Source organism: Halichoerus grypus, chromosome 11, assembly GCF_964656455.1.
Source record: "Halichoerus grypus chromosome 11, mHalGry1.hap1.1, whole genome shotgun sequence".
NCBI classification, from domain to species: Eukaryota; Metazoa; Chordata; class Mammalia; order Carnivora; family Phocidae; genus Halichoerus; species Halichoerus grypus.
The window spans coordinates 3,481,610-3,503,200 of NC_135722.1; the positions used below are offsets into that span (position 1 = coordinate 3,481,610).

The 21,591-nt window shown below is 58.7% G+C and overlaps 1 protein-coding gene across 12 annotated transcripts in view; it reads right to left on the reverse strand.

The window, feature by feature from the left end:
• Positions 1-3,020: 3,020 nt before the first annotated feature.
• ANO1 (anoctamin 1) overlaps positions 3,021-21,591 on the reverse strand; it is a 140,609-nt gene continuing 122,038 nt past the window's right edge. For 11 of the 12 annotated variants that reach the window (XM_078057659.1, XM_036099576.2, XM_036099574.2 and 8 more), the window contains 7 exons: positions 20,122-20,222; positions 19,378-19,523; positions 16,816-16,968; positions 12,187-12,239; positions 10,162-10,346; positions 6,571-6,676; positions 3,021-4,785 (listed from right to left, as the gene is read on the reverse strand). In XM_078057659.1, coding sequence (XP_077913785.1) covers positions 4,543-4,785; positions 6,571-6,676; positions 10,162-10,346; positions 12,187-12,239; positions 16,816-16,968; positions 19,378-19,523; positions 20,122-20,222 — 987 coding nt within the window. In that variant the 3' untranslated portion in view covers positions 3,021-4,542. The remainder of the gene's footprint in view (positions 4,786-6,570; positions 6,677-10,161; positions 10,347-12,186; positions 12,240-16,815; positions 16,969-19,377; positions 19,524-20,121; positions 20,223-21,591) is intronic. The other variant, XM_078057662.1, reaches the window with a different exon arrangement.

Below are 21,591 nucleotides of genomic sequence, written 5' to 3' on the forward strand. Positions count from 1 at the left end.
TTTGCCTGTTCTCCAGGGATGCATCCCTGGCAGGCTCCTGGCGGGGGCAGCAGACACCAGCCCATCTGAGGAAACCCGGTTAAAATGCCTGGGCTGGTCCAGGTCAGTGTTTCAGGCACCGCCCACTCCTCTGCCAAGAGCTGTGTGAGGGAGCAGTGGGTGGGCTGCCTGCCGTGGACGTATCTGTGGTCCAGAGGCATCAGAGCTTACCTTCCACGTACCCCTTACCTCCTCCGCCAACACCCCTGTCAACTTGACTCCGAGATCCACTCAGCTCAGAGGCAGAAAGACCCAGTTGTCAGTCTATTTGCCATCCCCATCCATCTGTCCTTCCATCCATGCATCCAAATATCCATCATTCCATCTATCCATCCACCCCTCCTTGCATCCACCCATCCATTCATCCATCCGTCATCCATCAATCCATCCACCCATATCCATCCATCCACCCCTATCCATCCATCCATCCATCCGTATCCATCCAACCATATCCATCCATCCATCCACTATCCATCCATCCATCCACTATCCATTCAACCATATCCATCCATCCATCCATCCATCCACTATCTATCTATCCCTCCACCCACCCACCCATCCATCTAGCTCTCCCTCCCTCATTTATTCATTCATTCAGCACTGTACCAGTGCTTCTTATTGATCTGTTTTCTGGCAAGAGTTGGCCTTTTTTTACTTTGCCGTGGCTCTTAAAAAACATGAACAGGAAAATGAGTGTTGCCTGAATATGGGGACGCACACCACAGGTAGGGGGTCATTTTAAGGGACACACAGATGACTCCTGGGAACCTGTATGTGAATGTGTGTGGGGGTTGGGGAGGTGGGCACCCTGGACTAGGGGCTCTGAATCTGGCCTTGGCGTGGGGACAGCCCTGTCCCAGGCACAGACCCTGGCTAAGCTCTGTTCCAGGGAACCTCTCTGCTGGTCCTGGATCCCAGGACTGGGACCTGGCCTGAGGCTTGTCACGTGAGGACGTGACATGCTGAAAAGCTGCCTGTGTTGGCAGGTGGCTCGAATTTTCAAGAGAACATTCAAATCTGGGTTTTTATGTAGATTTGCCTGGTTTTTATATTTTAAGTCAACTAAAAAAAATTAGCCAACCCTGAACCTATCAAATGGAGATTGTCTTGGGCTGGATGCAGCTCACGGCAGCCTCCACCTGGGGAGGGAAGCAGAATCCCCAAAGCAGATGCCAGCACAGTGCCCCCCAACCCCAGACCTCAGGCCCCTGCAGGCCACGGCCCATCACTGTCATCTGTGGGCGGGCACGACACCACTCCGGGACCAAAGCAGACAACGCTCAGCGTTGGGGGCCATGGGGCCTGGTTTGCTGTGTGACCACCATGGAGCCCTGACCCTCTCTGGGCCTCATTGTTCTGGTCTGACATAACAGTGCCGGCCGACCAGCTCATCTCGGAGGTCCTTGCACGGCCAGATCCCAGGTCTCTGTGACATCACCTTTTGGTTTTCCTCCACCCACCTCTACCACCATCATCCAAGCCCTACTATTGCCCTCTGAATTTCTGCAACACCCCTCTCTGACTTCCCATCCATCCCACTGCAATCCACCCCCCACCCCCCGACAGCTGCCATGACCTCAAAAGGTGAATCAGGTCCCATCACTGGGCTGGTTAAAACCACCCAGTCTCCGCTGTGGCATCTGCCATCAAGCTCGAAGTCCTCACGTAGCCAGGGAGCCCTGTGTGAGTTGGTCCTGGCTACCCCGTCTACCCTGTCTCCTGCCTCCTTCCACGCCCTCCCCTCTAGTCAGCTGTCTGCACACTGCTACCTCAGGGCCTTTGCACACCCTTCTGCTGCCTGATCTGTCCTGCCTTCCTCCAGGATTTGACATCCTGGCTCCTTGTTGCTCAAGCCTCCAGGGGTCTCCCTGACCAACCCTGTCACACCCTGTTCTGTTTTATCAGCATCTCTTTCTTCCTCTGACATTATCTGGTTCTGGGTCCATTTTCTGGTTAAGCATCTCACACCCTCTGCAAGAAGTCTTTGCCTGAGGGGAGGAGGGACCGGTCTGCTTTGACCACTGCTGTCTGCTTGAACGTTGTATGAATGAATGTCTACAAGGTCTGGGTGCCAGTCTTGGCTTAGGTGCTAAGGAGCCCTGTGACCTCGGGCGAGTCACTTCCCCACTCTGAGGCTGCTCATCTGTCAAATGGGCCCCCTCACAGGCTTCTGGGAGGACCCATGGAGAGGGGAGGTCCCTGCGATGCTGCCCCTGGGTGCTGCCTTCATGTCTGGATTAAGGAAGCGGTTCCAAAACTTTAGAAGGACGTTCTTGACGGCCGGTAACCAGGACATTGTGAGCTTGAGCTTTGCTGAGATTTTCTCGAGGACGCAGGAACGCGAGCACTAGGGGGCGCCAAAGCTCTCCCTTGTCCGGGAGATGTGCAAGGTGAAATCACCCCGAGCGGCTTCTAAGGAATGTCCCCAGCTAGCAGGGCTGCGCGGCTTTGCTAGCTTTGGGTGTGAGAAATATCTTTTTTTCGTGAAATGGTGGTGATCAGAGGTGACAGTTTGAAATCTTGCCCCCACTTGCCCAAACGAAAACACTGGCAACTCCAGGTGGGTCCCCAAGAGGGTTGGGGACGTCTTAGGTCCACGGAATCCTAAGTGCTACCGTGTTGGGTTGGCGGGACCAGGGGTGGGAATTTGGGGATCGTGGAAGAGGATGCTGGGAAGGTGTGAGCATGACTCCCATCCCGACATAAACGCAGGTACGTGCATGCCCACGCACGCACACGTGCCCGTGCAAACACAGATACACACAGTGCACGCCCCTGTGCACACAGCCCGTGCACACACACACACACACACACACACACTCACGGAGAGATGATGAAGTCCCAGGAGCATCCAAAACCATTCATGTGTCTGGCGCTGCAGGGGTGTGGACGCCTATGATCCCTCCTGAATCTGCAGCTCAGCCAGGGGGCTCTGGGGACAGCCTCTCGAGCTTCCTGCGGGGAAGGTCACATGGACAGCGTTCGAGTGAAGACAGTGTTGTGTATCCAAATTTATTTAGCTGCATGAAGGTTCAGCCACAGTCCTCTGTGAATTTGTATACATTCACTTTTTTTTTAAAAAAAAAAAGGTTTCCATGAAAGGATTTTCGGTCATCACCTAATTTTTAATACAATATTTATATACAAAAACCCCATTTCCAACTACTTACTGTACAAGAGAAACTAGAAGCGTCAGACCCCATGACTGCCGCAGACGCCTACGGACGGCGGTCAGGGTCAGGGTTGGCAGCTGAAGGGGATGACCTCACGCCGACCACATGTTCACGGCAAACCCATTTCTCTTCTCTGCCTTCGATGAAACATTTTTTAGGTTTCTCTTGGTGCTTGAGAAATTTCAGATAATTGGTTAGTATAATGGCTGCAAATTTAGATCACTCCTGCCATCTGTGAGACTCGTTTTTACAAGCTTTAAAATGGTAACTGTCCCACAGTCACATTCCTGTAAGTAAAAATATAGAGAAGTATTACCAAAATAGAAGGCTTTATTAATAAAAATCTTTGGTAGTAACAGTGTTTTAAATTCCTCGCGATGATATTTGGTTAACTAATAAAACAAACTCCTTCCACCTTGGAGCGACAGAGAAAAACCCTCAAATCCACCCTAGAATTGATTATTTTGAAAACCCAATAAATATTCTAAAGCTGTGAACGTTCTCCCGATGCCTTAAGACTTCATGGAACCTGAAGCCATCTTCAGAAATGCCTCTGGGGTCCTCTCTCTCTGCTCATTTTCTGTCCACCTGGTTTTCTTTCTTCTTCTACTTCTTTTTTTTTCTGTCCCACCAAGAAGATGGACAGTTCTGAGGCCGGCTCATGGTGCACGGGCAGGTGTGCGGCTGACAGCGGGGACCCCGACGGTGCAGGTCACCCGCTGTCCTGAGGGACACCTGCTGCCCCGAGATTCTCCAAGAGTAAATTCCAAGCTCGCAGGCCGTCTGCATGGACAGGGCCAGGGCACCACTCCTTCTGGCCAGAATGTCTCTCGGTTTCTGAACTAACAGAAAACAGAAGATGAAAAGCCGGCTGACTTTTCCGACCTGGTGGCCGGTGAGCTTCTGGAACCGGTGTCAACCTCGTTTTTCTGTTCTCCCTCTAAGACCGCACGACGTTTATCCAAGGCTTTGCAACACCATCTTGAATCTCTCTAAAGGCTATCAGGCGGATTTGAAAAGACGCTTTCTGGAGGCCTCTGTTCACCTTCCACTGCAAAGGAGACCCGCGGTTCCCAAGAATTTTTCTGCAAAGCGCCCGCATTCGCGCGTGTTCTCGCCCTATCCCCAGCGATCATTTTGATTAACCTTGACTACTAAAGATAAAAAAATTCCCTGCATATGGTTTTGTGCAAAAACAAGGAGAAAAAAACAGAAAAAAGACAGAAGAATGTTGTCCTATCAGAAGGTGGTCTTCCAGGTTTGCGATGAACACCGGAGCCACCGGGCCTGGCTGGGGGAGGGTGCCTGTCGGCCGGGAGGCCAGGGGCAGCTACAGGGCGCCCCCGGGGTACTCGGGGCTGTCCAGGCAGGCTTTGGGGCCGTGGTTGTTGCATGGCTCGTCCTTCTTCCGGTCCTTCTCCATCCACGTGTCCAGCAGCTGCTGCTTGCCCTGCTCCTCCCTCATGAACAGCTCCACCATCAACACCTTCTCCTTGTGCACCTGCTGGCTAATGTCCTTGGGGATGTCTGGGATGACCCAGTCCACAAAGTCGCTCATGAACATGACCAGGTTCTGGAAGGAGAGTCAGTGTGTGGGGGTGGGGAGGAGGACGGCAGGAGATGCTCCCCACCTCCCCCGCACCCTCCTCCGCCTCCACCTGCCTTCTACCCCCACCATCCCCCCCACCCTCCCCATCACCCACCCCCACCCACCTCCACTGCACCCACCTCCTCTGCACTCATCCTGTCACTCCCAGCCTGTGACCTGAGACACATACTTTGGGCTCCCTTGGCCTTGGTTTCCCCCAAGGTATAAATGAGGCAGGAAATCAGCCAGCAGGCCCTCCAGAAACGGCTGCTGACTTCTATAAAGAATCGGAGCTCAGTAAATAGCAAGTTTCTGAATAATTCTGACTCCCTGGTCTGGGAAGCTTAAGAGATGACTGGATTGGTCACGCATCACCAAATCTAACAGGTGTTGGGCTTTAAGGAGAATAGTTAGAATAGAAATAGCATGAAAGCTCGGTGGAACTTAGTCTCTGATGATGCCACAGGCCTTTCTCCAGTTTGCAAGGCCTCCCAGGGCCACCCTGAAAGTCTGCTCCCTCCCTGGAGAAATTTCTAGTGCACGGAGAGCAAATGATTGGCTTTTACAGAAGAACTGAAATCTGTTTTTAAAACTTCTGTCCAGTGATCCCTTGTTAGCACATCTGGCTGTTTGTCACCTGGTGGACAGTGCTGGTACCCCCACCCCGACCCCAGATCGCCTTTCCTGGCTGGTGCTCCCAGACCCCAGCTGTGGCCAGTGGTGGCTGCTGAGGCTCACAGCTGCCTCCTTTCCACGGAAATCCACCCCTCCCCCAACCCCGTCTCCTCTTCTTGGTCTGAACAGACTACAGCCAACGCCCAGCCAACACGGGCAGACCAAAGGCGCTCTCTTGCCTCAAGGTAGGCCCGTGTGTGTGCTGGGGTTCATGCTCTGGAGCTCCCTGCAGGATCAGGCAAGGCTGTCTCCAGCTGAGACTCCCTTTCTGCTGCTGCACTCCCTCCCCTCTCCTGGGGAGCTTCCTTTAATAACCCACTTGCACTGAATCCTTGTCTCAGGCTCTGCTTCTTGTAAACTCAGCCCCAAACACTTGTTCCCACTGCAGAGGGTGATGGAAAGCTGACAGGTGAGGCAGCAGGGCGTCAGGGGGGGTCGAAGTCCCACCTACAGCCACACTCTCTGTAAAGGGCAGAGCTGGGGCTTAAACCCAGTCCCTGGGATTCCAGATGTGAGGGGTACATGACTGAACAGAACCTTGGCTGGGCCCACATGGCTGAGGATGCTCCCCCAGCTCTGGGGCTGTAGCTGCTGCAGGCACCAGCCTGGTCTCCAGTCTCGGGTCCTGTCCACTGGGAATCACTTTGGCCTCAGGGATATTAGGCCGTCCCCTCCCCAGAGACCAGGTGAGGCTGGGTGCCCTGGCTCCTGGCTGGGGGCTGGAGTTGGCCAAGAACCCCCTGCCCTCCTCCTGCCTGTACTGGTCCTGTCCTCCTTGGATGTCTCCTGCCACCCAGAGATGGTGAGAACTCGAGCTGGGTCTCCCTTCCTCCCCGTCTCCTTCAATAAAGACCACTCATATCGAACGAACCCTGCCTTCCCCAAAGAGGTCCACATCCCTCCATCGGCGCTGGCCCAGGCCCTCCCTCTGCCTTCCTGGGACCTGTCCCTGCACAGGGCCCGGGGTCGCCAGGCCTCCAGGCCTCCCAAGGCCCCCGACGCGGGCCAGCTGCTGCCTTCTGACCCCGTTCTGGGCTCAGAGCGCTTCCTCAGCGCCCGCTTCTCAAACCTTCCGGAAACGAGGGCCTGTCACACCTGGAAGACAATGACGAAAGCCAGCCGGGCCGCCAGCACGGCCCAGAAGTCCTTGGAGATGTCGTACTTGTGCTCCGACCACGGGGGCTCCCGGTAGTCTTTGTACCTGCAGAGATGGACGGGAATCGATGGGCGGTCTTCAAGCAGAACTGGGGATGCTGGCCGGCGGCGCCCTGCGGCCCTGAGCTGGCAGCAGGAAAACCGGCCTCCTTCCTCTCTCCCGGCAGCAGTTTCTCGGCTTTTCCCTCCTCATCCATACGCGACACCCGTCCGCCCCTTTCCCTGACGTATCAGCGTAGACGCTGCCCACTGATTTCCTCCCGGGGCAGACACCCTCCCCCCAGATCCCCCCTCACTGGCCCTCGCTCTACGGAAGGTGATCTTCCTTGCTCACTTGTCCACTGCCCTGCCAGCAGGCAGTGTCCCCCCAGCCAGAGCACCCCATCCCCGTCCTCTCCTTCCCAGAGGTCCTGAGATGCCTAGTCTGTGGGAGTGGGGTGAGGATGATGACCTGGGGTCCTGTCTCTACCCAGGCCCTCTGACTCTGCCCCAAATTCCGGGGATGCTGTTGGCTTTAATGGGGCTGATCCTGTGCTACGTGTGGGAAAAGCTTCCCCAAAGCTGTCAGAATAAGCTTGAAGTGGGGGCAGTTTCCGGGTTTGGGGTGGTAGGTGCAGCCCTGCTGGCTGCTGAGGTCTGGTGGGGGGGGACCAGAAGAGGAGGCACCTGGCTCTGGGCGCACAGCCCTGGCCTGGCCCCAGAACCAGTGACCACCTTGCTGTGTGTCCTCGTGCAGTGGCTTGGCCTCTCTGGGCCTCGGTCAGGCATCCCCTCAGTCACATGAGAAGCATTATTGAGCAGCTACTACATTCCATCTCCCATTTCAGGGGTGGACATTCAGGAACACGCAGCAGACAGGGCCCCTCGCCCACAGAGCTTCACCCCTGGAGGGAGCTGGATGGGAGCCTCCGAGGAGCTGTGGGGTGCTGAGCTGCCAGACCCAGACATAGGATCGGCCTCCCTGGGAACGATCCTATCTGGGCACCAGCTGCAGAGTGACACAGGACTTGTACAACCTGCTCTCTGATGGGAACAGGCAGCCCCTGTTCTCCCAGCATCAGAGGCCACGCACACTCGCTCCTCCCTTTCCTCTCTGTGCTCACGGTCAGCTGCACTGGGGGTTACCTGGCAAACTCCTAGGCATCCCTCAAAGCCCACTTAGACCTGTCCAGAGGCCAGCTCCCACCATCGGTACTGACTCGATCAGAGACGATCTTACGTTTTCCTTGCTTAGCTCTGGTACCCAGCCTGCCCGCGCCCCTGGGGAGGATGATAATGCTCCCTCTGGGGGTGGCTCTGGGGCTCAGATGAGAGAGCGCCTGCCTCAGTGCAGACATAAGTGGTGGCCGGCAGCGACCGAAGCTCTGAATGTGCTCTGCGTCTCCCCACACCCACGGCCCCAGGCTGGGCTGGGTGCTGTGCCTCCTGCCACGGATTCCTGCGAGAGGCAGCTTGCGTGGGCGCGGCTGCCGAGGGCCTGGAGCTCCCACATCTGCGCTGCCAGATCTTGGCCAACAGACGGGGGAGGGCCTGGCTGGAGCCCGAATCCCAGGGAGCACAGTGGTCGGATCCACGGTCTTCCAACTCCGTGGGGGTAAAAGCTACGAGACACTTATAAATGGGTCTCGGCTCTGTCAGCCCGGCCTCTCCCCCACGTGGCCAGGACCCTGGGCTGATGCATGGGACGGAGCTGCTTCCTTAGCCAATGTCTGGGACCCAGGGTCCGGTTCTTGGAAGCCGAGGCTAACCCTGTAAATACCAACGCAGAGGGAATTCCTAATAAGATGACCACACATCTCCTGCCTTCTTTGCTTGTAATTATTCTTCCTCTAAAAAGGACCTTTAGCAAAGTAGGTCAAGCTTGTGCGCTTAGCATGGAGCGTCGAGATGATGCCGGGAAAGCGTTGGTGCTGCGGGAGGTGTGGGGGTCCCGGGTGGAAGCCCAGGGGGTGGGGGGCTGCCTGTCTGCACCAGCCTGGAGCGTGCGTCTGCTGAAGGATGGGGGCGGGTGTCTGGAGCCCCCTCCCCTGCACTTCCGGCTCCCCAGGCCGTCCCCTCTCCGAGGTGACCACGCCGAAGCTGGGAGTGGACCATTCCGGGCCTCCCCTGTGATTTTCGGGCCCATCACGTGCACGTGGGTGGGATTCGGAAAGCTGGACCCGGGCTGGGGTGCAGGCCTTGCGGTGTTAGTGCCCTGTCTAGCTGGCAGACGTGGCTCTAATCGTTCCTGGGCCCCGAGCAGGTGCCGTCCCCGCCCTGACGCGGAAGTGAACACCGTGTGCCTGCGCCGGAGTCGCTCAGGGCCAGTGGGGACGCCCGCTGTCTGCGCTGCGGTCAGGAGCCACCCGAGCCGGGGGCGCCTGCTTCCCTTTTCCAACGGCTCCGGGGGGGAGGGCGGAGCATTTTCCCGTTTCTTGGGCCTGTCTTGTCTCTGCAAGCTACTTCTTGTTGGTCGGTACCATGGACCCTAGCAGGTGCCGCGACTCCCCTTTCCTCAGTCAAGGTGACAGACACATACCAGCCAGCCTCAGGGAACTATGTGTCAAGGAGGAGCCAGCAGGCCTCCCCGGGCAGGAGGGACCGAGCTTTACCGCACGGGCTCTGGGACATGTATGTTGGCCCCTGCGCTCTTTTGTGTCCTGAGTCTCAGCTCGGTTGGAGTAGCTCACACTGGTTCCCACCTCTGTGCTTTTGCCCACGTTGTCCTGCCCCCTGGAGTGACCCCACTGTGTCCACCCTTCACCCGGGCTTCCAACTACGATCCCTCCTTGACACCGATCTCCACCGAGGTCCCTGGATAGCAGGGACGATACCATTCCTGGGTCCCCAGACCCTAACCCAGGCTGGCACATGTGGAAGGGGCCTAGGGAATGGCCAGGTCTCAGCTCTGCCTCCCACGCCCAGCCCCGCCTCCATCTTTCCTGGGGTGCTCCTTGCACACCCCAAGCGTCTGGCCAGCAGCTGGGGCCCCACAGGTCTGACCATCTCAGCTGGCCTGCTCAGCATCCAGTACCCCTTCCCCGAGTCAGAGCACCCCCGTTTTCCTAAGGACCTCTTCATTCTCTGACCATGACCCCACATCCGGGCACACACCCCAGCTCTAGCCTCTACCCCTTGCCAACGGGGTTTCATTTAGGGATGGGCACGTGGTCCACGACAGACCAGTGAGGTTAAACCCTGATTTTTGCTGACTATTGAGGAACACATTCTGTCACTGGGATAGCTGAGCAGACAGGGCGTCTTCACTGCCCGCCAGAACACAGTGCCACCATGGAGGAATGCAAAGCTGGGAGGCAGCGCCAGAGGGGGCCTGAGGGCAAATTGTAGCTCCTGGATCCAGCCATGCCTGAAGCTATCCTGGCCTTCTTAATGAAAGGAACTAATAAGTCACTTCCTACTGCGACCCTGGCTTTTTTTTTTTCCTTGAAGCAAGCTCGAGCTATTCTGTGACTTGCCCCTGAAAGAATCCTTGCTTGAAGAGGGGGTTTCCCACCACGTGTATCTTTCAGAAAGAGACGTCGAGAGCCATACCTGCAGATCTGCACCTCGTAGCCCAGGTCCATGGGGTCGTTGGGGGCGGTGCCGTTCTGGAAGTCGCTGACGTTGAAGGAGGACAGGGTGTGGTTGACGAAGCCGTGCATGGTCCCGCTCTCGCTGTACATGTAGAGGTACACCAGGCGAGGGATGAAGTCGGATGTGAAGGAGATCACGAACGCCTGGGCCGGGGGACAGGGCGGTGAGTGCAGACTGCCAGGTGGGGGCGGGAGGGGGACACGCCCTAAGGGAGCCAGCGCGGCCCTGCCCTGGGGTCTGGTCATGCGACACTCTGCCCACAAGTCGGCAGGCCACCAGAATGTTGGGAGGGCCTGGGCACAGGGAACGTGTACACCCCTGAGTAGGAAGGCCTGGGGACAAATGCTGCCTCTCCCTGGCTGTGTGGCCTTGCGCAAGTCACCTAACCTCTCTGTGCTCTGCCTGCTTCACCTTCCTGGCATACTTGAAAGGGAACGTGGGAGTGGAAAGATGATATTCTGACTCAGCTCATCCTGTTCCAGAGCCGTCTCTGGGGACAGCTGGTGTGGTGTTGGTGTGGAGCAGGGACCTGGAGCCTGGCAGCCTGGGGTAAGGTCCAGCCCTGCCGCTTTCTGGCTGTGTGGCGTTGGGTAAGTTGCCTGGCCTCTCTGTGCTTCACCTGTAAGACGGGCAATGACAGTCCCTTCCCTGAAGGCTGTGTGTGCACGAGTGGGTGGATGAGTGTAGAAGGGCCTGGATTATTCTAGAGACTCGATAAATGCTAGCTGTTTTTGGTTGTTCCCATGAGAGGTCTAGCTGGTTTGCAGCTGCTGACAGCACCCCTGTGCTCCAGACAGCTGCATCCCATCCCCAGCACTGACCCCCAGTCAAAACGTGCCCTCCTGTCTTGGGCCCTGTGCCCGCCTGCCCAGGTCAGGATGAGGAGCTGTTGCTGCCCAGGATGCACGCTCTGCCCGCCGCGGCCCTTTAACAGGGGTTTCCGAGCCTGGACTGGGCAGGGAGGCTGCCCCCAGCAGGAGAGGCAGTGTCCTAGGGCCCCGAGAGTCTCTTCTCTGGGGCTGAGCTTCACCTCCTGTGCTGTGGGGGCCCAGTCCCCAGACCCAGCATCGCGGGCGTGCAGGCCCCAGGCTGTGTCTGCTGCTGGGATCAGCCGCCTGCGTGCAAGGGGTCAGCTTCTGGGGGCTCAGGCTCAGCCAGCAGGTGGAGGGCTGAGGGTCACAGGGCGGTGGCACTGCGGACCTCCGAGGCTGTCTGATGTTCCTTCGCATGGCTGGGGTTTAGCCTTGGCTTTGAAGCATGTGCTAGGGACCGCGAGACCGCTAAGCCCAGGGCGATCACGCAGACCTGGATGGGCGGCCGCAGGGAAGGCAGAGGGCTGGTTCTCATGACAGAGGGGCCACTGCCCTCCTAACCTGCAGGCCCAGGGGTAGGAGAGGCCAGGAGGATGGCACCATGTGGCAGGAGAGTGTGGACGAGGTGCCGGGGAGGAGGGCTGCCGGGCAGGAGGCTGGTGGGGGAGCAGAGTCCTCAGCAAGCTACGTGGGTGTAGGAGGGGGCTGGCAGGCTTCTCCCCCTTGTTTCCGTGTTTCTGCATTTCCTGAACTTTTAAAGAATAGGCACGTATTTCATATAAAGGGACAAGGCTAACTTTTAAAAAATAAGAGCAGACTGATGGCTAGGGAGGAATTTGTCTCTTTACCTGTCTTTGCCTCTCCCTCTCTCCCTCTGTATATTCTCAGGATTCTGGGGGAGGGAGTGGACTTAGGGGCCAGGGTGGGCGTGCTGGAGAATTTTGCTCAAGGTTATAGAAAAAGGTCGAGGACAATTTGTCCTTCCCACCCACAGTTCGTCCCAACGCCTCAGTATGACCAAGGGACATGTCTGAACAGGAGAGGCTTTCTCCAGCCTGGGACAACACAAGCTGGAGACAGAGACCCCACCTGGCTTCCCTGGAAGGAGCGCCCAGCCCCGTGGCAGCCCAATGGACACTTCTGTCCAGCAGAGGCCCCCGACGTCACTTACGTTGATGATGACGGCCAGCTTCCCGACGCCTCTGAGAATATTGTACCAGATTCCTGGGGGTGGGGGGTGGTGGGGGGAGAAGCACAGTTTCAGGATGGCTTGCACCGGGCTGTCAGGAACCCCAGCTAACAGGCGAGCAGGTCCCTTCCCTGGTGGTCGAATGTGTGGGAATAAGCAGAGGTTCTGGAGCGCAGGGGGGATCGCGGCTGATGACAGAGCCCGGCTCAGCAGCTGAGTCTGGAGGCAAACTGTAGCTTCTAAAAGGGGTGCTTCAAATCAACTGCTCCCTGAGTGGTTCTGCGCCCTCCCCTATGAACCTGAAACCTTAGACGAAGCCTTTCCTTCCAGAGGGACAAACATTCAATTTGGACGCGGTTCCTGCCCAGAAGGGTCCACGTAAGAGTAAGTGGAGACCAAGCCCATGAGGTTTCCATGCCCTGGACCTGCCACGTCCCTCCGGTGCTAGAAGAATTTAGGGACAGGCCCCTAAACGTATGTCAGGGTCAAAGAGCAATGCCAGGGCCCCGGGTGGGGGACGCTGGGGTCACGACTTGAGCATAACAACTTGACATCAATGAGGTGCAGAACACTTCCTGTCTGGGTGCCCCCCATTTCTGCCACCCCGGGGTCCAGCACTGCACCCAATTACCGGTGAGCAGGGGTCTCACCACACAGCAGGAGACAAACTCACGGTCCTCCCCTGGCCTCCCCAGCAGAGTGAGGCCAGCAGGGCCCGGGGAGGGAGTGCCTTATCTGAGGGCCCAGAGCAGGCCGGGCGTGTTAGGGCCCCTGCCTGACCCCTCCTCCAGCCCAGCTGGGCCCTATCAGGCCAGGCACGTGTCACGGACATTGTTGGCCTCAGAGACCTGTCCCGGGTGGTCTCTCCCTGCCCCGGACCCAGCTGAGATGGGGATAACCAGCACTTCCCAGAAAGGGCGGGAGGGGATCTGTATTCGTCGTTATGGAAAAGTGTGGCAGGGTGGGGTTCCTCTGTCCGGGGCGGAGACCGCCGCTCGCCACTCGGCCGGGGGAGCTACATGGGGGCATTTCTGCCCTAGCCGTGAGCGCTGGGGGGCCACCTGGGCCCCCATCTGCAAAGACAGCAAGAGCATAGGCCCACGAGGCCCGAGAGTGGAGGCCGCAGGCTCAGACGCTGACTGGTGTTTACAAATCAGGATGCTGTGTTTTTAAGAATCTGGACTTGCCTTTTCTGAAGGAGCCTGGCTCCCAAACGGGGCTGGCCTGGCTCCACGCCTACGGTGGCGCCCCCTCCAGGCCGGACCATGCACTGTGGCTCTGTTCTCTGCGGGGCCCGCCTGGCCCTGCGGGGTCTGGGTTTGAGACCTCCAAGATAGGGCGCTGGGGCCTGGGTGAGCCCGGCAAAGGTGAAGTGTCCGGGCAGAGGGCTCCTGGGGGAGGCGGCGCCACCTGAGCGCAGCATGAGGGGAGGAAATGGGTCTTCGACCCCCTGCCCCGCTGACAGGCCAATGGGTCGAGGGAGGGGAGCCTGGGAAGTGGGAGAGACCAGGCCGGGCTGTGGGGTGAGCTGGAGAGCTTCCCGGAACCCAGGACAGAGCCTACTGCACAGGCCCTGGGGCGTCTCTATGTCCAGCCCCGAGATCCCCCGTGGGACCCCACGCCAGAATCCTGGGGTCTTGTTCAAAAAATGCCAAACCAGGATGCCAGCCCCGGCCCTCGGGCTCAGCCTCTCTGGGAGCCTTGACCCCCTGTCTGCGCTATTGGGATGCACGCTGCAGAGCATACCATGCTCCGATGGTCTCCAGGCACAAGAGGAAACCCTTCAGGCTGCCTGTGTGAGAATCTCCAAGGGGGGAGGGAGCTGTCTTCCTCTTCAAGGTGTCCCTGCTGTCCCCGGGGGACACCAGACCCCATTTCCAAGAAGAGACAGGGAGGCCTTTCGTCTTGCCTGCCCATGTGCAGGAGCCAACCGCAGGCAGAGGCTGCTCACGCCGGGGGGAGGGAGGCTCAGGAGAAGTGTGAGCGCAGGAAGCTTGTGAATCAGCTGTCAAAGGTCAGGGCTGAGAAGCCGGGGCCGGGTTCCCCCTGGCAGGGAGCTGAGACTCGCCAGGCCTCCCCTCCCAGCCAGAGCCTCCCCCAGCCACCCCTGGAGCCCCGGGTGCAGGCTGTGGGGGCCCCGGGGCCTGGCGTCCCCTCGGGGCCCACACGGATCGCGGGAGGAATACAAAGGCCTGTTCAGGGAAAGGTTACAGTCAAAGAAGAGCAGATTATGCCTCCAACCAACCAGACAGGAACCAGGAAGTGAGCAGCCGACCCATAAGAACAGGGAAAGAAGGGGAGCCACGGGCGAAAGGCGGTGGTGGGAAGGACCACGCCCGTGACAGGCACGGAGGGCCGGGAGGTTTGCAGGTTTGAGGACGAGGCTGCAGGGGAAGCGGGCTCTGCTGAGCAAAGGATGCCAAAGCAAACAGACACCCACCGCAGACTCGCCTGGGGCCTCTGGGCGCCTGAGAATCAGGCCTTTGTCAGGGCAAAGTGACGACCGGGAGGCCACACTCTCACTGGGCACAGGGCTCCAGAATCCCCAAGGGCTGTCCAGGCAGCGCCTTGGCCAGCCGCCCCGTCCACCCCTGTCCTTTCAGGCCTCGGGTGTGCAACGTAAGCTTCTCTGGGCAGACCCTCTGCTTGTGGAGGCGCTGCAGGAACGGGTGGCCCGGGGGCGGAGGGCTGGGGGCGTGGGGTCTCCGGTTCCAGCTCAGCGTTGGTAACCACCTGGCCTTGGTCTTCCCACCGGGAAAATGGGACTGAGGATTTGCCCAAACCTCCTCTAGAGGTTCCTTGGAGGACCCGATGCCGAAAGGCCCAGGAAGCGATCAAGGCCACACAAAGCCCTCTGGGGTCCACTCTCAGAGCAGGGCATGACAAGCTCACGGGAACCCTGGGGGCAATGTCACCTTCATCTGGGGAGGGGGCTTGTGAATGCGGCCTGGGGCCCAAATTCAGCGCCCTTAGCCTTGGGTGAGAAGGATGCCCTTGCGGCCCACAGAGACCATGGAATCCCCAAGCTGAGCTCGGACCCGGAGAAGCAGCAAACCCAGGGGTGTGGTGTGCAGGGCAAGGGGCTCGCCCCACAGCCAGGGCTGAGGCAGAATCAGGCGCCTGGGAGCCAGCAGGGACTTCAGAGGGCCAGTTAGGTCAGGGGTTTTTAAAACCTCTTAAAATCACAAGCAAAATCTTCCAGGGAAGTCCAGCCGGGAGGACATCTGTTTGCAGAGTCTCTGCCGATCGTCTGGGTCATCCAGTCCAGGTGGGTGACAGACGGATGGTGACAGACACACCTCTATATTTGAGCCCCGGCTCTGGCTGGCGCCCCTCCCTACGGAGCGCCGAGGTTCCCCGGCCCATCCCAAAGCCGGGCCCTGGAGTCTCCACGGATGCCACGGCGCAAACGTGGGCCGCGGTAAACCGGACAGAATCACCGACACGTGTGACACGTGGCCACGCGTGAGGGTGCGAATGGCACTTCTGGACGGTTCAACCTGGGAGAGTGCGCGTCTAGGAGGAGCCGGAGCCCACGCTGTCCCAGGGGGTGGCGCTGGAGAGCGGCGGGCACGGCCACGCCACCGGTGCCACCAGGGGCCAGGGCGGGCATGGACCGGGGAGCCCCACGAACACAGGCGGGATGGGACGGCCGAGGGGCGTTTCTGATGAGGACGAGCCAGTGCAAAGGGCTGGAGAAGCCGCCACCTCTCAGCAAGATGACGTCTGCCCTGCCGATGTCCTAACACCCTGGCATCCTCATCTCGGGGAAAATGACAACACGCCTAACATGTCAATCTTTGTGTCTTCCACTGACCAGCGCAGATGTGCCATTCCGGTGAAAATTGTGTCAAATAGGACTTCAAATCAATGTATTTTTGCATTTTCCATCTCATTTCAAGATTAAATATAAACTTTTTTGCGTTCACCTTGAAAACTGGGTCCTGGTTGAATGAAGCTGACTCGCTTTGAGATGATCTTCCTCGTTGGTGACACCTCTACCAGAGGATTAGGTGTCGCGCTCCCAGTAAGTGCACCATCCCTCCACCCCCCTCCCCTGCACGGCGATGAGGAAGCCCTCGCTGGCAGGGGGTTAGAACCCTCTCAGCCCTGACCCTCCGGGCAAGCCACACAGAGCTCTTCCTGAGCCGCTGAAAGGGCTCCTTCCTCCCCACTTTCCTGTCTGTGGACGTCGAATGACTACATGATGCACTGCGTGGAAAGGCACCCGCTCAGCCCCTAACACGAGCTTCCCACCCGTCAGCGCTGTCTGTGCTCTGGGGCCACACGGACAGGAGGGCGGGGGTGCTGAGGACCTCAGCGCACGCACCTCGGGGACCTCCTAGTGCGGCTGGTTGTCGAGATATTCAGACATCCAAGGCACTGACACTTTCCGGAATGTTCTCTCAGGAGTGGAGAGTTTGGGGTCAGGGTGCAAAGGAGGCTCTAGGTCTCCTACCCCCACGCCGAGCCCCCGAGTCTCCATCCAGGAGCTCGTGGGAACCCCGCGCCTGACCCCAATCTGCCGGCTCTGGATCGAGCTTCTGGGGAGCGGGACCACCTCCCCCAAACCCAGCGCGTGCCCAGAACCAGCTCCCCAGAGTCACTCACCGATGTCTTTGGCTCTGACAGCCACCGGCCTTCGGAGCTCGGTGACGAACTTTTTGGCATCCAGGCGGATCTCGATGATGTTATTCAGCAGCGCGAACAGCGGGGCCAGGGGGAAGGACGCGACGAACAAGGTGACGAAACCAAACTGGATGACTGCAAGGAGAGTAGGGCGGTCAGCACGCTACTGCGTGCCACGGCGGGTCCCCACGTGCCACAAGCTGAACACACGGGTGGGCGGGGTCTGGCTGGCTCCTGCCTCTGATGCACCCCTGTACCCACATAAAAGGGACCCTGGGGATGCACCCACCATGACCCCAGGTGACCCCGGGCCAGGAGGGGGCTGTGGGGATCGTTCCAAATTTTGCTCTGGACCCCACTGTTGACTCCTGAATAACGAGCATGCAGTCACTTATCATACATCTAATCTTAGATAATCATCAGTGATGGGGAAAAGGCCCCCATGAGCATGAAGGCCCAGCCTCGGTTACCCCATGCGGGGCTGGCAAGGGTCTCAAGCAGGTGGGGGGCTCCTGGGGGGTTCCTGGGACCTGGGGGGCCTGCTAGTATTGCTGCGTGTCCGTCGGGCCTCAGGGACGGAGCTGGGCGGGGCCCACTGTCTAGGTCCCCTCTCGGACCATCCTTATCGTCACCAGGCCAGCCCTGGGGCTTGGACCTCGGATGCTGCGGCCGGCACAGAGCCGGGCTCCTGGGAGAGGTCAGGTAAAGGTTGCTGAACAGCATGGGGGAGGCGGGTTCAGGAACCGAACAGTCTGTCCCAGGGCTCTCGCTGCCTGCCAGGTGGTAAACAAGGAAGCCGGCAGAATGTCACCGTGTGCCTGGCAGGCTGAGTGTGGCCATTGTTAGAGCCGCCAGTGGGGGGCTCCGTGGGAGCCTCCGTCTGGGAGCCGGGCCACTGGTTTCTTGCTCGCCCCGTCGGCCTCCGTGGGATGCTTCTGTGGACACGGTCGTGTCTGCGGGCGGCTCTGGCGGGGATGGAGGCTTCGGATAAGCTTGGCTGTGGGCTCCACGTGGGCTCCTGAGGCCGTGGGGTCCCCACTCCCGAGTGGTGTGTGGACAGGCCGAGAAGCAGGGAGGGGAGCTGGAGATGGCCCGGGCCCGGGGCCCTCCCAGCTGCACTTCTCTTCAGTCCCGGGCACTGTGTGCTCCAGGCGCCCAGCAGAGTTGGTCCTTGAGGAGAGTGTCCTGAGCGGTGGGGTATGGCTGGGTCACAGGGTGGGCTGCTCCCTGGGTGGGCAGGGGCCTGTCCCAGGAGTCTCACCGCGCCCAACAGGAAAGCGGGATGCGACCTCCAGCCACTGTAGGAATTAAAATCTGGGGGGGCCTCTGTCTGCCAGCCAATCCCAGGCTGCTCTTCTGTGTCTGCCCTCCTACTGGCCTCAGGCAGGCAGGGGTGGCCTTCCTCCTGGACCCCAGGGCTGAAACCAGACAGCCAGGGAGGCAGCAGGCCCACGGGGCTCCATGGGGGTCCACAGGGGTGACGGAGCTGCCTGTCCACCTCTGGTTCACCTTGGATTTCGTTCCAGGAGAAACCAATGTCATCTGAACACAATGCTATTTCCATTTTTCAAAGTCTTAAGATTCTTTTCCTTCTGAGTCAATGGCAAGGTGCTTCTTGAACAATCATCTGGGATGCTGGGTGTGACTTCTATGGACCCACTGGGCCAGCAGGACGGAAGTGCTCATGGTGCCACCCTGCCCCTCGACACTCAGAGGAGGCCTTGGGTTTGCTCAAGTATTTGTTAAAAGTGCAAGGTCCCAGGTCCCACCCTGCATAGATCTGGCGTGGGCCCCAGAGCCAGCATTTAAAATGTGCTGTCCATGGTGGCCGGGGGCCCTACACTTTGGGACCCCTCTGCAGGGGTCTTCTTGGCTTCCTTTGCTCATCTGTTCACTCAGCAAACATGTACTGAGCGCCAACGATATACCTAGATCTGTTCTAGGTGTAGGGGGTATGACAGTGAAGGGAAAAAAAGGTCCTGTTTTCACAGAACTTCCATTCTGCTGGGAGGTAGAGGTAAAGGTATATTGCAGGCTGGTGACGAGAATCGAAGCAGGGGGAGAGGCAGAGGGTCAGAGTGGTGCAGGGGAGGGGCTGCCCCTTTTAAACACTGTGGTCAGGAAGACCCCTCTGGAGGAGGACATCCTGAGCACAGCCCTGGAGAGAGTGAGTCATGCAGGTATTAGGGGGAGAGAATTCCAGGCAGGGCATAGCTAGTGCAAAGGCCCTGTGGCAGGCACGAGCTCTGGGAGTTTGGGTAACAGCAAGGAGGCCAGTGTGGCTGGAATGGTGGGAGGAGGTGAGGAGAGGGAGGAGGTGGGGTTGGGGGGTTCCAGGTGGCCGTGCGAGCTGCACCTGCCCTATCTCCCTCCTCTCTGGTGTACCCCACTGAGAGTTATGGGCCACCTCTGGGCATACTCCTGTCCAGCGACATAGTTGCTGGTGCCAAGGCTCCATCCCTGGGTATCTCCTGAGCGCCTGCCTGTGCAAGGGGCTGCAGCCAGCCCCAGCCCGAAGATGGGACCCCTCCGGCCACCACTCACTCATCTCCATGTACTCTGGGGTGAGGCCCGCGAAGGGCTCCAGCGTGTAGTCCACCTCATAGCGCTGCTTTCTCTTCACGAACTCATCGTGGTCAGAGGGACTCTGGCGCCTCAGCCTCAGATAGCGGATGAACTTCTTCATTTTCCTGAGGGAAACACGGTGTCACTTCAGTTGGGGGTCCGGGAAGATGGGTGCTAGGGCCCCTCACCTCCAAGTTGTGTTTCTAATTCTCTGAGCCGGACTTCTCTGTCGCTGATCTCCTGTGCTCTCCCCCCAGAGGCAGGGGTCAAGTGTCATCATTTGGTTTTTGACATAAGGAAACAGGTACAGGGAGAGCCAACAGGGTCAGGGGTCAGGTAGGCCCAAGCAGACGCAGTGGTTTGGGGTGGGGTGGGGATCATTCCAGCGGGCTGGCTGCCTTGGAGGGGGGTCAGGACACGATTCTCAAAGGGCACAAGGTCAGGAAGCAGAGTCTCTAGGTGCTCCATCTGCCAACCACCGGGGGCCGGCATGCGTGTCTCAGGGTGCCTGTCAGGACCCCGCATCCTCAGCCTGCCGCAGAGCAGGGGGTCATCTGGGCCCCCATCCTCTCCTCGTGCACCATGGGGTGGCCATACCCTGCCTTCCCCTCGTGTTCCCACCCCCTCCCCGCTGCTGGTGCCCCGTCCTGGCCCAGGTCCCACCTCACTTGTCCCCCAGACCACCACAAGAGCCCTCCGGGGCAGAGGCCAGACGTTACTCACGGGATGCCGATCTCAAACAGGTTGTTCTGGATGAGCTGCTTGCCCAGCATGATGATGCTGAGCTGGATACAGAGCTCCATCAGGCAGCCTCCCGGGGCACACTGTGGGACAGAGAGCAGGTGCATCAGACCCTGACCCTGGCCCATGGTGGACACCTGGAGAGATGACCGCCGCTCCCAGCGAGGGGAGGTCAGCCCTGGTGCTGCAGGTTGAATGTGGCCTCTACAAAGACATGTCTCCATCCTAACCCCCAGAACCACAGAATATGGCCTTAGTTGTAAAAAGGTCTTTGCAGATATGACCGAGTTAAGACGAGGTCATACTGGAGCAGGGTGGACCCTGAGGCAGTGACTGGGGTCCTTATAAGAAGAGGAAACGCACAGACACAGAGAAGAGAAGGTCGTGCAAAGACAGAGGCAGAGATTGGAGGGCCCTGGCCAGAAGCAAGGCCCGCCAAGGATGCCGGCAGCCCTCAGAAGCCAGGAGCAAGGCCCGAGGAACCTCCCCTGAGCCTTTGAAGGGAGTGCAGCCCTGCTGGCTTCTTGATTTTGGCCTTCTGGCCCCCAGAACGGTAAGAGAATATGTTTCTGTTGCTATAGGACGCCTGCTCTGGGGTGTTTTGTTACAGCGTTCCTAGGAAGCTACTGCACCTTGCCTGCAGGCTGTCAGGGCTGGAACGAGGCTCAGAGAGAGGAGCGCTTTGCCAGGGAGTGGGCAGGGGTGGGGCTGGATCTAGGGGCTCCTCCTTCTCCCCCAGGGCCGCTGCCCAGTCCCACGCACTGCTGCCTATCCACGGGCCTATGCGGTTGGGAAGCCACGTGGTGAGGTGGCTGGCCACCCCTCTGAGGCTTAACGTCCCTGTCCTTGGAGGGCTTGCACCCCCTGCCTGAGGCTGGGTGTGGGCAGGCACGGGACGGGCCAGAGGCTTAACTTGCCCAAGTGACTGGAGATCAAGGGACACTGGGTGTCCCTCTGGGGACAGCTGACCCCTCTACGGGACAGAACAAAACTTTTTATACTGTTAGCACAAATTTCATGTTGGAAAGCCTCCGTTTCATTAAAAAAAATGATGTCCTCTGCTTTATTCTATTTTACAAAGGCATTTCCCCATTGTCTCTAATTATTAAAGAATCTGACATAGTATTGTTTACAGAAAGGCCAAGATCACATAACGGGAGAGTACTTCATGGCTTCTTGCAAACATCTGTTCCTGTGGGTCAGGCTCATGTCTTGGGATGTTCAGGGGCTGGCACCCAGGGGCTTGAACCTCTTGGCTGTGCCTTGGGCAGCCAGATCACCCTGTACCTGAAGCCCACCCCAATCCTCTCTACCCCATTTCACAGGGTCTTTATCAGAAGACCCGCCCCTTGTTTTCCAGTAAGCTGAATTACTCCGGGTGCTGGCAATGCTGACTGGTTCCCCTGAGACCTGACGCCCTGGCGGCCCCGAAGCCCTGGCTTGGTCTGGCGG